At 38.8% G+C, this 13,027-nt stretch overlaps 1 protein-coding gene across 2 annotated transcripts in view; it reads left to right on the top strand.

Annotated features, from left to right (window-relative positions):
- SYT1 (synaptotagmin 1) overlaps positions 1–13,027 on the top strand; it is a 412,783-nt gene that overhangs the window by 317,307 nt on the left and 82,449 nt on the right. For both annotated transcript variants that reach the window (XM_057743300.1, XM_057743299.1), the window contains exon 8: positions 2,593–2,710. In XM_057743300.1, the coding sequence (XP_057599283.1) occupies positions 2,593–2,710 (118 nt within the window). The remainder of the gene's footprint in view (positions 1–2,592; positions 2,711–13,027) is intronic.

Raw genomic sequence — 13,027 nt, 5'->3', positions numbered from 1 at the left:
TCAATAGCCTTTGAGATTGTGTTCCCCGCTGACACATCGGGTAACCCTTATGTAAACAGAGTTGAAAATTTTTAAAGCATTGAAAAGCAGCTTCAGTTGATTAACATAAAAACACATGCTTAATTTGGCATACCAATTATGATGATTGTATGAGAAAATGACATCTTACATGTTCAAGCTCCTGAGTTAACGAATTAAATGGAGATCTGTAAAGGATCTAACTACTTTTCTCTATTTCTCTTTCTCCCAAAATATCTATTTTGAAATTTTTTTTTCCTTTCAGTCACTCATTCTTCCCCATCCCATAGCTTTAAAATTACAAGTAACTTTACATATTTCTTCTACTTGAGGTATGGATTTTCAAACTCCAATTGCTTTCTTCTGAAACTAAATATGTAAAGTCTTAAGGATTCCCTATATATCCTAATATTGAAGAATAAAAACATACTAGAAGTTATAACAACTCTTTGTTTAAAACAACTGAGATGCCTATAAATTGTGGAATTAGATTATGGCCCATGAAGAGAGGTGTCATTTAAGAGAGAACAGTCATGTCTAAATGCCTGATTAGAATGGTTAGCATAACCTGGCTCTCCAGCAGAGTTCCCCAGGGAGGCTATTGTGGCAAACAGACAGAATCCTTGGGGGGTGGCAGGGAGAAGCTCTCCTAATGAGCATTTTGGAACAGAAATTTTTTTTCATTTACATTTTTCGTGTCTCCTAAGATTCAGATGAATTTGTCCATCCTTTGTATTAATTTCTGTGCTACTGAGGCCCGTTCTGTATTTTGAGAGACTATGAAAAGTAATTGATTCCACTAGATGCTCCTGATGTGTAAATTAATTCCTAGGGGTGAGTAGGCACTTCAGGTGAATTTAACACATTAGAAGTAACTCTCTATTATCTACGCTAATGGAAGGGAGGTATGACCTAGATAATTCAAAACAGGAGGAATTATCTCACATTTCCATGTATTTACTTTTTGAAAATGTGTGGAAGGTGATAATTCAGGGATGGACCTTGTCTTCAAGGAGTTTTTAGTCATATGGGGAAATTAAGGCATGCACAGTAAGACCAAGAAAAGTTCTTAGTAACGTAAGAGATATATAGGTAAGGTGCTACGGGCACTCAAGGAATGAAAGAACCATGGCTATACACACATGTGGTGATATTTTCAAAAGCATTACATAAGCAGAAAGTACCATTTCTCTCTCCCTCTCTCTCTAACACGTACACACAGACATTGAATATATTACTTCCCACCTATAGATAAATCATAGAACAGGTAAATAACCTTTCCTTTTTGAAAGATGGATCTAATGAGTACCCAGAAAAAGGAATTGCATTTTCTTAAACTATTGGATTACATCTAGGCGGTTATTTCCACAGTGGAGGCTCTGGCTAATTTGGCCAACTTAACATATGTCAAGTTACAGAGAAGACCAAAAACAGTCAAATTAGGAGTACAAAGGAGAAGACCTGCGGATATGGCCTTCTCTACCTCATTCCTATGTTAGAAATCTATCTACAACCATTACCTTCTTAGGAATTACTATGGGGGGGGGGGGGGGCAGGGAAAAGATACAAAGAAAAAACCCTGATTTGCCATACACATACTTAATCCCATATGTCAGTGAGCAGTCTAGTGCCTCCAGCATCTGAGGATACAACAAACTCCACACCCTCGCCTCCTCTCTCATGCTTATAAATACGAATGCAAAAATCTTGCTCGTGTTTAATACCATGGTTCTTAGTTATCCTAAAGAGTAAGACACTTAAGGTGGGAGAACCCATAGGCATCCTTTCTGAAAAAGGTATAAGTTCTATATAGTATCATCATTTTAAACTCTTCAGTTATTCGGGAATGCTCAAGTATAGGATTGGTGAATGTTTTTGAAACTAAAATGTGGTACCAATGAAATAACGTGAGAGCACATGAGAATCGTTGTGTTACTGTGTATTTCCCTTTTTTAACCCACCACTTAGATTTTTATAAATTTTAGGATAAGGAAAAAGAAAGTTAGACCTCACTTGAAATGAGTAAAACTAAAAATGCAAAAACTTATACCTTTTTGCATTTCTGCTATTAGGAATTTACAATTTCACTTTAATAAATAGAATTTAAATGGAACACAAAAGCAAGGCTTTTCCCCCCAAAAGTCTAAATATTACATAATCCTGTTTGAAATGTAAAAAGACAAGTAGGTAGGTTGATTCTACCAAAAAAGTGCTAGACTCTTTTCAAAGCTATTTAATCAAGTTATGAATTTTTGCCAAGAGTTGTGCAGTACTATTCAGAATGCAGTTTCTAAAACAGTCATCTTGGTCTCATCTCCTGAACCATTGAATTATGGATATATTTTGAGGAATGTTAAAGTATAGATGAGCTACTGAAAAACTGAAATGAGTTACAATCCCTCTTGATGATACCTTAGTGAATGAGAGACCACTGGGTAAATGCCAGAGAACATAAGAGTTTTCAAATTACAAATTGTCATAATCCTCCCCACTGAGGAGTTTACAATGTTTATGTACAAACCATGTTCACCTTTATTTGAAAAATTACTTACACTTTCTTATTGGTTTTCATAGCAAGAGAAATTGGGTGATATCTGCTTCTCCCTTCGCTACGTACCTACTGCTGGCAAACTGACTGTTGTCATTCTGGAAGCAAAGAATCTGAAGAAGATGGATGTGGGTGGCTTGTCTGGTAAGTCTGATGTTTACTGTGTGTTTTTTAATGCAGTTTCATCATGGATACAAATGCATAGCACACGTGCCACGACTCCCCACTCCTTAATTGATGAGAGTTCTCTTTCCCATGGAGCCTGGAAGCAGTTTCAGAATTCATCCCAACACAGAGCCCCAGGAAGCCACTCTCAGTGTATTGGAACTGGCAGAGAAGATGAAACATTTTCCTGCTTCATAGCCCAAGTATCAATTGTCAGTCCTCTAGCACTGAAAGCTGAAAAATCGCTTCTCTTTTGACAGGCAGCACCTATGACCAATTATAATTTTGTTTAGTTTTTCTGCTTTTGTTCTTTTGGTCAAAATTCATTTATCATATGAAAAATAGTGTTTTTTCTTAGACTCATTAGATAAATGCTTCCATTTTTATAAGAAAAGACAAATATTAGGTAAACATATAGCCTAAGATAGTTTTTAACAATACTGTTTGATGTGAACGTGCATTTCAAATATATGTGAACAGTAAGACCTGAGGGTGACTCCTCATGGTGAAGCACTTATTCTCTACAGCTTGTGTTGGGGATGAGGAGGCTCTGGGTTCTGTACAACCCAATTTTAGTTTTAAAAGAGGTGAGTGAAGTATACTCTTGCTCAGAAGCAAAGTCAACTCAAAGACTCATCATTTCCACTGCTGAACATGATTGTTTTTATCTTCTTGTCTGTGATTAAGTCAATTATATTTTTGACTTTCTAGTAACTTATTAAAGTGTAAGGACTTTTCTTGATATGGCACAGCGTCAAAAATAGACAATAGTTGTCACTGTTTGTAGCTATGGAGTTAGAACCAACATTACTGGTTATTCAGTGCTCTCTCTAATAAAAATATTGCAAACTTCAAAAGGTCACCCTCATGCAGCATGAAGATTTTATATTCTAAAGCATAACAGCTAAAATATGCTAAAACTAAGGTTCCACTTACCGAACCACTAATTTGTCAACGAATTCTCCTGGTGCCTAAATTTACTTCTCTCTATAAATAAGTTGCCTGGGGAATCTGCAGTACTTCTTTCATGTCACTAAGACCCCATTTAAAAACTTGCTGCTTGGAGAACTCGAGGTATGGGAGGGGGCGGGGGGTGAAGGGGAAACTGAGAAGAAGCGAGAGAGTAGCACAGACATATATATACTACCAACTGTAAAATAGTCAGTGGGAAGTTGTTGTATAACAAAGGGAGTCCAACTCGAGGATGGAAGATGCCTTAGAGGACTGGGGCAGGGAGGGTGGGGGGGACTCGAGGGGGGGCGTCAAGGAAGGGAGGGAATATGGGGATATGTGTATAAAAACAGTTGATTGAACCTGGTGTACCCCCCAAAAAAAAAAAAAAAAAAAAAAAAACTTGCTGCTTTCACTGCCTAATGGCGTTAACAGAGCAAGTTTAAAGCAATGAGCAGTTTCTTTTAAAATGTATTTATTGTGCCTAAGATGCAAAATATATGCATATACATATGTGTCTGTACACATCCACTTTTCCTGGCTCTGTCCAGTGAAATGACCTGGAAACAAAGACTGACTCAGTAGCCATGACCATCCCTAGACCCAGACATGGTTTGAAAATACAGTTTCTCACTAGAAGAACCTGGAGCTTATTGGAGAAATGGCAGATTCCAAGTGTGGCAAAGGAGGTATATAAGACAAGACTAGAACATCTCATCATACCAGAAAGCAAGGAAACTATCTAAGGGGGTCATGTCAACAGGCTTAAGAGTCACCTTGGAGAGGCTTCTACTGGCCAAAGATATAATGTGAATATCAGTAATGGTAATAAATGCAATGTATTTAAACCTAAAACAAAAGAGTATTCAATGTGCAGAGAAACTTTTAGGCACAAGAACAGTTTACCCCCAGAATTCTACTTAGCATCTTGAAGTCTGATTTCAGACACCTTTGACCTTTCCATTTCCTTTGGTTCAATAGCCAACTGTCATCATATAGTTGCTCCGTATCCTCTCTCACACCCTCCTTTCCAAACTCCCATGCCAACCAACTCCTCATCACCTGTATCTAGTGCTCGCCTGGTCTTCCTCCCAATTCACCTTATACCCTTCATAAGAGTTCCAGAAGCAGCTCTACCATGAAGCCTATAACTTCAGGGTTCCATATTTGTTCTCTCTTCTTCCAACGTCTTAGAAATGAGTTCCCATGGTCATAGATAGATATTGCCCCTATGATTTGTTCGTGACAGTTTGTGCCTCTTGACACTGACTTCTCTTCCATCATCCATCACTCTAGTAGAGATGCTACAAGCATTTTTGAGGTTTAGGTAAGGAAAGCTGGGTCTAGCAGGACATGTTTATGTAGCTTGCAGTCATAACCATGTGTAGGTGGGTTACTGCTAACTATCCCAGTAAAGGAAGGGCTCCTGGCATGACTCCTACCACCCCTTGCGCTAACTCAACATTGTAACATGAAAGGGGCAAGGCCAGAGGTCGTATCTAATTTAGTCTTCATAACTTTATAAAAAAGAAAAACATTCTTTTTTCAAATGCCAAACTATATTTGCTGAAAATAGCTAGTTAACTGGAACCAAAGTGGGCCATTTTGACAGGGTTTACAATTATATTAGCTTCACGACCCATCCAACCCAGTTCCACCCCTAAATTCGAATTACCTGGAATGATTTTGTTGAACTGTTAAATATTAAATTAAGGATATTTAAAGGCTAAATACCCTTAAAGATTCCTAATCATATGATTCCTAATCATAAGCAGCCCGCCACTGCTTCCTGCCTGTAAAATTAAGTCATAATCACTCAGGTCTACGTAATACAGACACCTCCAGACTACACCCCACCATATGTCTATACTTTAACCAAGCTGGCCAGCACACTGGTCTCTGAACAGGCTGTGTAATCTGCTGCCTCCACTCTTTGCTTAAGTCACTCCCTTCACGTGGAATTCTCTTCCATTCACCAAGGTCTAGCTAAACCCTGTCCATTCTCAGGCCCAGCTTAAGTCTTATTTCCTCCATCCATCGAACAACTATGTATCATTTCCCTACTCTACGTTAGGCATCATTCTGAAACTAGGTTTACATCAGTGGACATAACAGCCAAAAGACCCTGCCCTCATGAAGCTTACACTGTAATGCGGGGAAACAAACAGGAAGCCAATAAATAAGAGAAGCACGTGCTACACCAAGAGGTGACAGGTGCTATGAAGAAAGCAAAGCAGGGATGTAGGATAAGGAATGTTGGGGAGAAACTTTAAATGGGGTGGTCAGAGAAAGCCTCGTGAGTAGGTGACCTTTTGGCAACAACCTGGAGGAGGTGAAGAAGCGAGCCATAGGAATGCCTGGCAGAAAGGGCATTTTCAGCGGACACATTCCATGAAGCCTTTTTTGATCCATCCTAAAAGGACAAATCCTTCCCTTTTTTAAATGCCGGTAGTTCGTTTACACCCTTCAAACATCACACTTCTCTCCCTAGACTGTGCTCTGTATTTATATATCCCACCACGCCCGCACTGACTGGTAGCCCTGAGCCGAGCTGCAGAATGAATAATGAATTATTTACGAAGACGCTATGGCCTGAAAAAACAAGTCTTGCATTTCAAATTTGTTTAACCTACTTACCATTAAAATAACTTTAAGCACTTGGATGGTCTGTCTCAAGTAAGTTGACCTATGTCCGAGGAGACCAAAATTATATAATGAGGTCATTCCAGGTAATTCGAATGCCAAACTACATTTGCTGGAAATGGCTAGTAAATTGGAACCAAAATGGGTCTTTTGCCAGTGTTTAAATCCCAGTCTCCCACTGTTAGTGATTTGACATTGGACAGGTTATCTAGCTTTCTAAGCCTCAGTTGCATTACCTGTAAAGTGGGAATAGTAAGAGAATCTTATTTATAAGGTTATTGTGCGAAATAAACAAAAGCAAAGTGCTCACTAAATATTATTGTAATTATTTCTGTTAGTAACCTTATCAAATCTTGGGCTAAATATGCAAAATGTGAAAGCAACCAATGGACAGTTTAACCATTTGTTTGATTTAGTGGGGAAAAAAGTTTGGTGGGATTGGCTAGTCAATTCAGACAAAAAGATATCAGCAGACCCATGTTTTCTAAGACCCAATATCAAATTAAGACATGATATGGAATTAAACAAAATATATTTTAGACAATAAGAAATAGAAACATTTTAAAAAATGATTTCTTACTACTCTTCAACATGGTTGGTTTCTTTCTTTTCTGCTGTGTTAATTCAAAATGCATCACTCAAAGATTTTGCCTCTACCATCTACCCAACATAGCAAGCCAAGCAAATCCCAACTCTTACTTACTTGATTAGACCATTCACATAGCTACAGTAGACTCTTGAACTTTGATGCTTCCTATTCCAACTCTCAAGTATTTGTGAGCAATAGTGAGGGTTTCTGAATCTAGCTATTTGTATTGACATCTTGAGTCTTGCAGACTGCAAGGCTGTTCTTCAGGAGCACGTAGGTGCAGTAGGAAGTGAGTAGGTTTTGTGCCCTGTATTTGGAAAAAACTCAAGCCTTCTGCCTAGTAACCACATCTTAATATACATATGCACATTTGGATAAATGTTTTCTTCTTGTGAAAGAAAATTTCTTCCTGTGAAAATTGAGGTAGAATTATGAAGAGTTCTTTAGTCCATTCAGGCTGCTGTAACAGAATACCATAACATGGGTGTCTCCTAAACAGAAATTCCTCACAGTTCTGGAGGCTGAGGTATCTAGGATTAAGGTGTCAATAGGTTCTGTATCTGATGAGAACCTCCTTCCTGGTTCATAGATGGATGTTTCTCTGTGTTCTCACATTGTGGAAGGAGCAAGGGAGCTCTTTAGGGTCTCTTTTATAAGGTCACTGATCTCATCTATGAGGGCTCCACCCTCAAGACCTAATCACCTCCCAAAGGTCCCACCTCCAAATACCATCACACTGGGGACTCTGTTTCAACATATGATTTTTAGGAGGACATTAATATTCAGTCTATAGCAAAGAGGTCTAAGAAATTGAAAGCATCAGAAAAGTGGAGAATTCCTAAAAGTGTGAGGTTCTATGTCTTACATTTTTTAGCTGTATAATTTTTATATTCAAATGTCTATCTGTGTAGACTCACAAGTCAAATCAGAAATAACTAGATACCTTGCTCCTAATTTCTTGGCCCTGGTTATTATGTTACAATTACTCTTCTCAAGTCTCCTGGGTTTGTTGGTTTTTGGGGTTTTTTTTGTTTTTTGGTTTTTTTTTTTGGTCATCCCAGAAATCTGAGACTTCTGAGTACAGCTTTAATGAGAAATGTGAAGACTCTAAATTCAGTTTGGGCTCTATATCACAAGTTTAAACCAAATTCTGAAAGTTTCCCAACAAGTACATAACTGTTTCAAGAAGGAAAGACAAAACTTCTGTATGAGCAAAATGGAGGTGATAATAAGCTTTTAAGTTTCGATATTCAGGAAAATTCTAATTTTCAACTTAAATCTAAAAATCGTTTTCAAGTGTTAAGAAATCATTAGCACATAGTCATAGAACAGTTTTCTAATTCAGAAAACCTTTTCTAACTTGGTTTTCTCACGTGGTCCTCAAGATAGACCTGTAAGGTAGTTTCTGAAGGTGAAAGCTCAGAAATCTGAAGCTTAGAGACACTACATAACATACATAAATCAGCTGGCTCCATGTCTGGCACATAGGTGGCATTCAATACTGGCCATTGCTTTTGTCATTGCTGACATTCAAAGTCACCTGATTTGTAGATGGTAGAGCTGGGACTGAAGTCCAGGTCCTATAATTCCCCAACATAGAGCATCTCAAAGACTATTCCATTTCCCTCTTCCCCAGAATCTAGGACAGAATTCTTTTGAAATTTTTCTAAGTGTTTGTACTGCTAGGAACCATAGCGAGTAAATCAAGGTAAAAATTTGCAGCCCTGCCCCCTTGATATGATTTGTGTTCACCTAAATGTGAAGAGAACATCAAAAGCCTGTCAATCGTTGGCAGCAAGAGGATGCTGGGAAAACATATGAAGGACTGGAATAATATGCACCTATTCCAGCTGTCTGCTGAAGGTCAAGGAGCTGGAGAGGTGACTGTGAGGTGGGATCAGGTCAGAGACATCCCAAGGGCTGGATGGAGAGAGCGTGGTGCAAACTGTTCTCTTTTTTTTTATTTCATTTTATTTATTTACTGAAGTATAGTTGATTTACAATGTTGTGTTAATTTCTGCTGCACAGCAAAGTGATTCAGTTATACATATATATACATTCTTTTTCATATTCTTTTCCATTATGGTTTATCTCAGGATATTGAATATAGTTCCCTGTGCTATGCAGTAGGACCTTGTTGTTTATCCATTCTATATATAATAGCTTACTTCTACTCACCCCAACCTCCCACTCCATACCTCTCCCGCCCTCTCTCCCCCTTGGCAACCACAAGTCTGTTCTCTATGTCTGTGAGTCTGTTTCTGTCTTATAGATAGGTTCATTCGTGTCATATTTTAGATTCCACATATAAGTGATACCATTTGGTATCTGTCTATCTCTGACTTACTTCACTCAGTGTGACAATCTCCAGGCCCATCCGTGTTGCTGCAAATGGCATTATTTCGTTCTTTTTTCTGGCTGAGTAGTATTCCATTGTATGTGTGTTCCACACCTTCTTTATCCATTCATCTGTCAATGGACATTTAGGTTGTTTCCATGTCTTGGCTATTGTGAATAGAAACTGTTCTCTCTTACCATCTTTTCTCCCTTTCACTTTCCACCCCAAGTCCTACCTCCAGTCTTGTTCCTGGCCATCCCCATACCCGTCTTATCACTATGGAATTTATACTGTGAAAAGCAAAAAGTAGGAATAGAGGAGAAGTCCCCCAAAGCATCTACATTCCAAAAGAAAGGGCAATGGATTTCACAGATGGCACCAACTACTTGAAGGAGATGATTGGAGAGGAAGAAAGGAGGTACATGGTGGTCAAGGAGTCACCATTGCTTTATGGCAGATTGCCAGTGTGTGGATGAACCACTGACAGCTAAACCAGTATGATTTTCCCTGCTTCCCAAACCCTGCCAGCCCCACCACACACACACACATGCACTCTCCTTTCCTTTCTTCAAAATGTAATTTTTTAAAAAATTTGTTGTGGGTTTGTCTTCTCATTTCTATTGTCCTAGAAACGTAATGTGGAAAATAGAGCCAATTTAAATTTTTGAAGTTATCTAGGGAAGAGCAACTCACCCAACCTTGGGGAAACACTAGATTCCACGTAGAAACCATGAATGAGCACAGGCCTATCATTCTCTCAAGCACCATTCATCAAGATGTGATATTCTACCTACACCAAAATCACCCAAGGTACATGTTAAAATTTAAGATTCCATGGACTGCCTCAGACCACACTATAACTGAATATCTACGGGTAAGAACCTGGAAATTGCATTTTAAAATTCCCGCATGTTATTCTTATGCATCTTAATAGGAAACTATTTTATAAGGAAAGTATAGAGTTAGCTGAAGCTAGGGTGGAAATTATAGTGCAATATATAAATGTTTGAAATCAACACATTGTACACCTTGAACTTACAATATTTGTCAATTATACCAAAATTATTTTTTTTTAAAGAAGAAAAATGTGTTTTAGAGGCTTAAATTCTACATCATAATTTTAGCTGAGGTCCAGGTCAGCCAAATTCCAGGTTAAAATTTTTATCACTAATGTAGAATACATCCTTTGCCTCACCCACTGGGATTTCCTTAGTAAGTCCTATTTTTTTTAATCAGCTCAGTATCCTCTTCCCTGAAAAATACCTTGCCCACATGTCAAAATTATTGTCTTGTATTCTTCAGTTTTTTCCAACCAAAAACAAAAGCAATACATGGTTACTTTATGCATTCATGGCCACCACCCTTAACTGTCCTTCCATTGGTGATGAAAGCATGACAAAGAAAACCACTCCAAATTCAATTGATTTGGACTAGAAGACACTAGTCTGGGAGCTGGGCCAACAAATAAAGTGGCAAAAGCTTATTTGAGCCAATTAGATAGGGATATGCAAATTAATTGGCCATGATATCAGGGTCAAGCAATGATATGCAAATAAACTGGCATCTTATTGAGCTAACGAGATAGGAATATGCATAGTAAGTTGGCCGTGATGTCAGAAGGCTTCATCCTAATTTTAGGCTTGAATGTTACAATATAATTCTGTGATACTTCAAAAGGCTTAATTACAATATTGATAAAATAGTCTGAATCCCTAAGAAGTGAATAAATTGATCTGAGAAAGAGATGACAAATCTTTAAACTGTATCTTCCTACAATGAGAGACCCAATCAGAGTTACCATAGAATAGAGAGAGATGCTACGCCTGAAGGATTAACTGGTTTGGATGAAATGAGAAGAGCAGATGTGGGATGTGGGCTAGATTTGATGTCAGAAGAAATGAATGATAGGCTGAAACACGTTAGTTCAAAGCAGCACAAAAACTCCAGAATAAATCCTTTAGCCGGCAGGTACATATCCAGTTATACAACAAACATCATTTGAATACCCACTCAGTGCCAGGCACTATGCCAGTCCTTAGCTATACAAGTAGAAATAACAGCAGACACTCACATAGCACAAAGTGAGCCAGACACCCTCCTAAGCGCTTTACATATGCTAACTGACTTCATCCCCACTTATGAGGTAGATACTATATTTCATGTTATTTTATTGGTAGAAGTAAAACACAAAGAGGTAAGTAACTTTCCCAAGGTCACAGAATCAGTATTTGGCAGATTTAGGTTGTCAACCCAAGCAGTCTTCAGACTCCATGAATAAAACCTGACTTCCCAGGTGTTATCCTTACTCACCAGGTTCAGCCTGGATGACAGATGGCTAACTAGCTGTTATAGCCTGAGAGATGGCCAAAAATTCTACCCGATTCCAAAATTCCTTCCTGCCCAAACTTAAAATTAGATCATGGAAGCCACGAATATAAATTCATTGGTTGATTGTTCAGTTAGGTTTTGGCTACTTAGATGGCAAAGACAGGATCAATGAGTTCATAAGATGAGACAACAAATATTAATAGATTTCCAGGCTGAAAGGACCATGTCAGTTTTTCAGTGTACAGATTGGTATGTTATTTTTAGTGACTGACTCTTTATGCACAAAAGAGGATGAGATACAGTGTAGTTTCAGCTGCATCAGTGAGAGAGCAGTAGGGATGCTGCTAGAATATTATGGAAGAAAGCTCAAGTCTAAGAGATTTGAGTGCCTATTAGGTGGGGGCAGAAGACCAAAGAAAAATTTTACCTACTTCTCAATATCAAGGGCTGATTCTGGAATATAGTGTGTAGTATCATTGGGATGGGGGAGATATGATGTAATAGTGCAAAACCGTACTACCCCTATAAAGTGCTATGGGACTCTGTGGGCCAATATTATATATTTAAATAATAAAATTGAAGAAATTTGAATTGCAACTGTTGCAGAAATCGATCCCACAAGAAACCAAGCACCACAGTCAGAGGGTTGGAGAACTCAGGTTTATTGAGCCAGCGGACTCAGAAGAGCTAATGCTCCAAAAATTCTGGGCCCTATTCTAGATGAATTCTCTTGTTATATAAGTTAAAACACATAGCTACAATTAGCATTAATTCATTCGCTATAGTTGGCATTAATTGATTGGATTAATTGATTGGCTGCTTAGTTTCCATAGGTTACAGGTGATTACAGAGCGTGGGCATTGCTAGGGGTTACATGCAAAGGGTTTTCAAACAAAGGCAAGCAGGCATAAAGCTATGAACTCCAAATTTTTCCGCATCATTCCCCCCTCTTGATGCCCCTAAAAATCTTTATAAGACGTCAACTTCTTGATCATCTAGACCCATGGGTTGATAACCTCTCAGGGCCAGAAGGTATAACTAGTCTCTACAAGGCAGGATGTCATCATAACCCTGATTTTCAGATGTCCCTCGTCGAATTCCTCAAGCTTCCGCCGTGCATAGACCAGTCAGCCCCGGAGTGACTGGAGCAGGGCTGAAGCTCTTAGACTGGACTTGGTTTTCTCCATAGGAAGACCTGAAGTGGCTGGTTCGGATGAGCTTTTGCAGTCCAGGTCCCTCGCCCTTCTAGAGGTGCTGCTTTCTGCACCCAGGTGTGGTGGATCCACCTGGTGACTCCTGTAACTTTAACAGCAGTAGGGGTCGCCAGGACGACCGTGTGAGGGCCATTCAAAACTGGCTGAAGTGGTTCCTTCCTCCAGTCCTTTACCCATACCTCATCTCCTGGCTGATAGGGATGAACCCAATTGCCCAAAGGAATGAGAGTCCT

This window comes from Hippopotamus amphibius, chromosome 7 (genome assembly GCF_030028045.1).
Source record: "Hippopotamus amphibius kiboko isolate mHipAmp2 chromosome 7, mHipAmp2.hap2, whole genome shotgun sequence".
Taxonomy (NCBI): domain Eukaryota; kingdom Metazoa; phylum Chordata; class Mammalia; order Artiodactyla; family Hippopotamidae; genus Hippopotamus; species Hippopotamus amphibius.
Note: the sequence above shows the minus strand (reverse complement) of the source record. Positions and strands in the feature narration are given on the sequence as shown.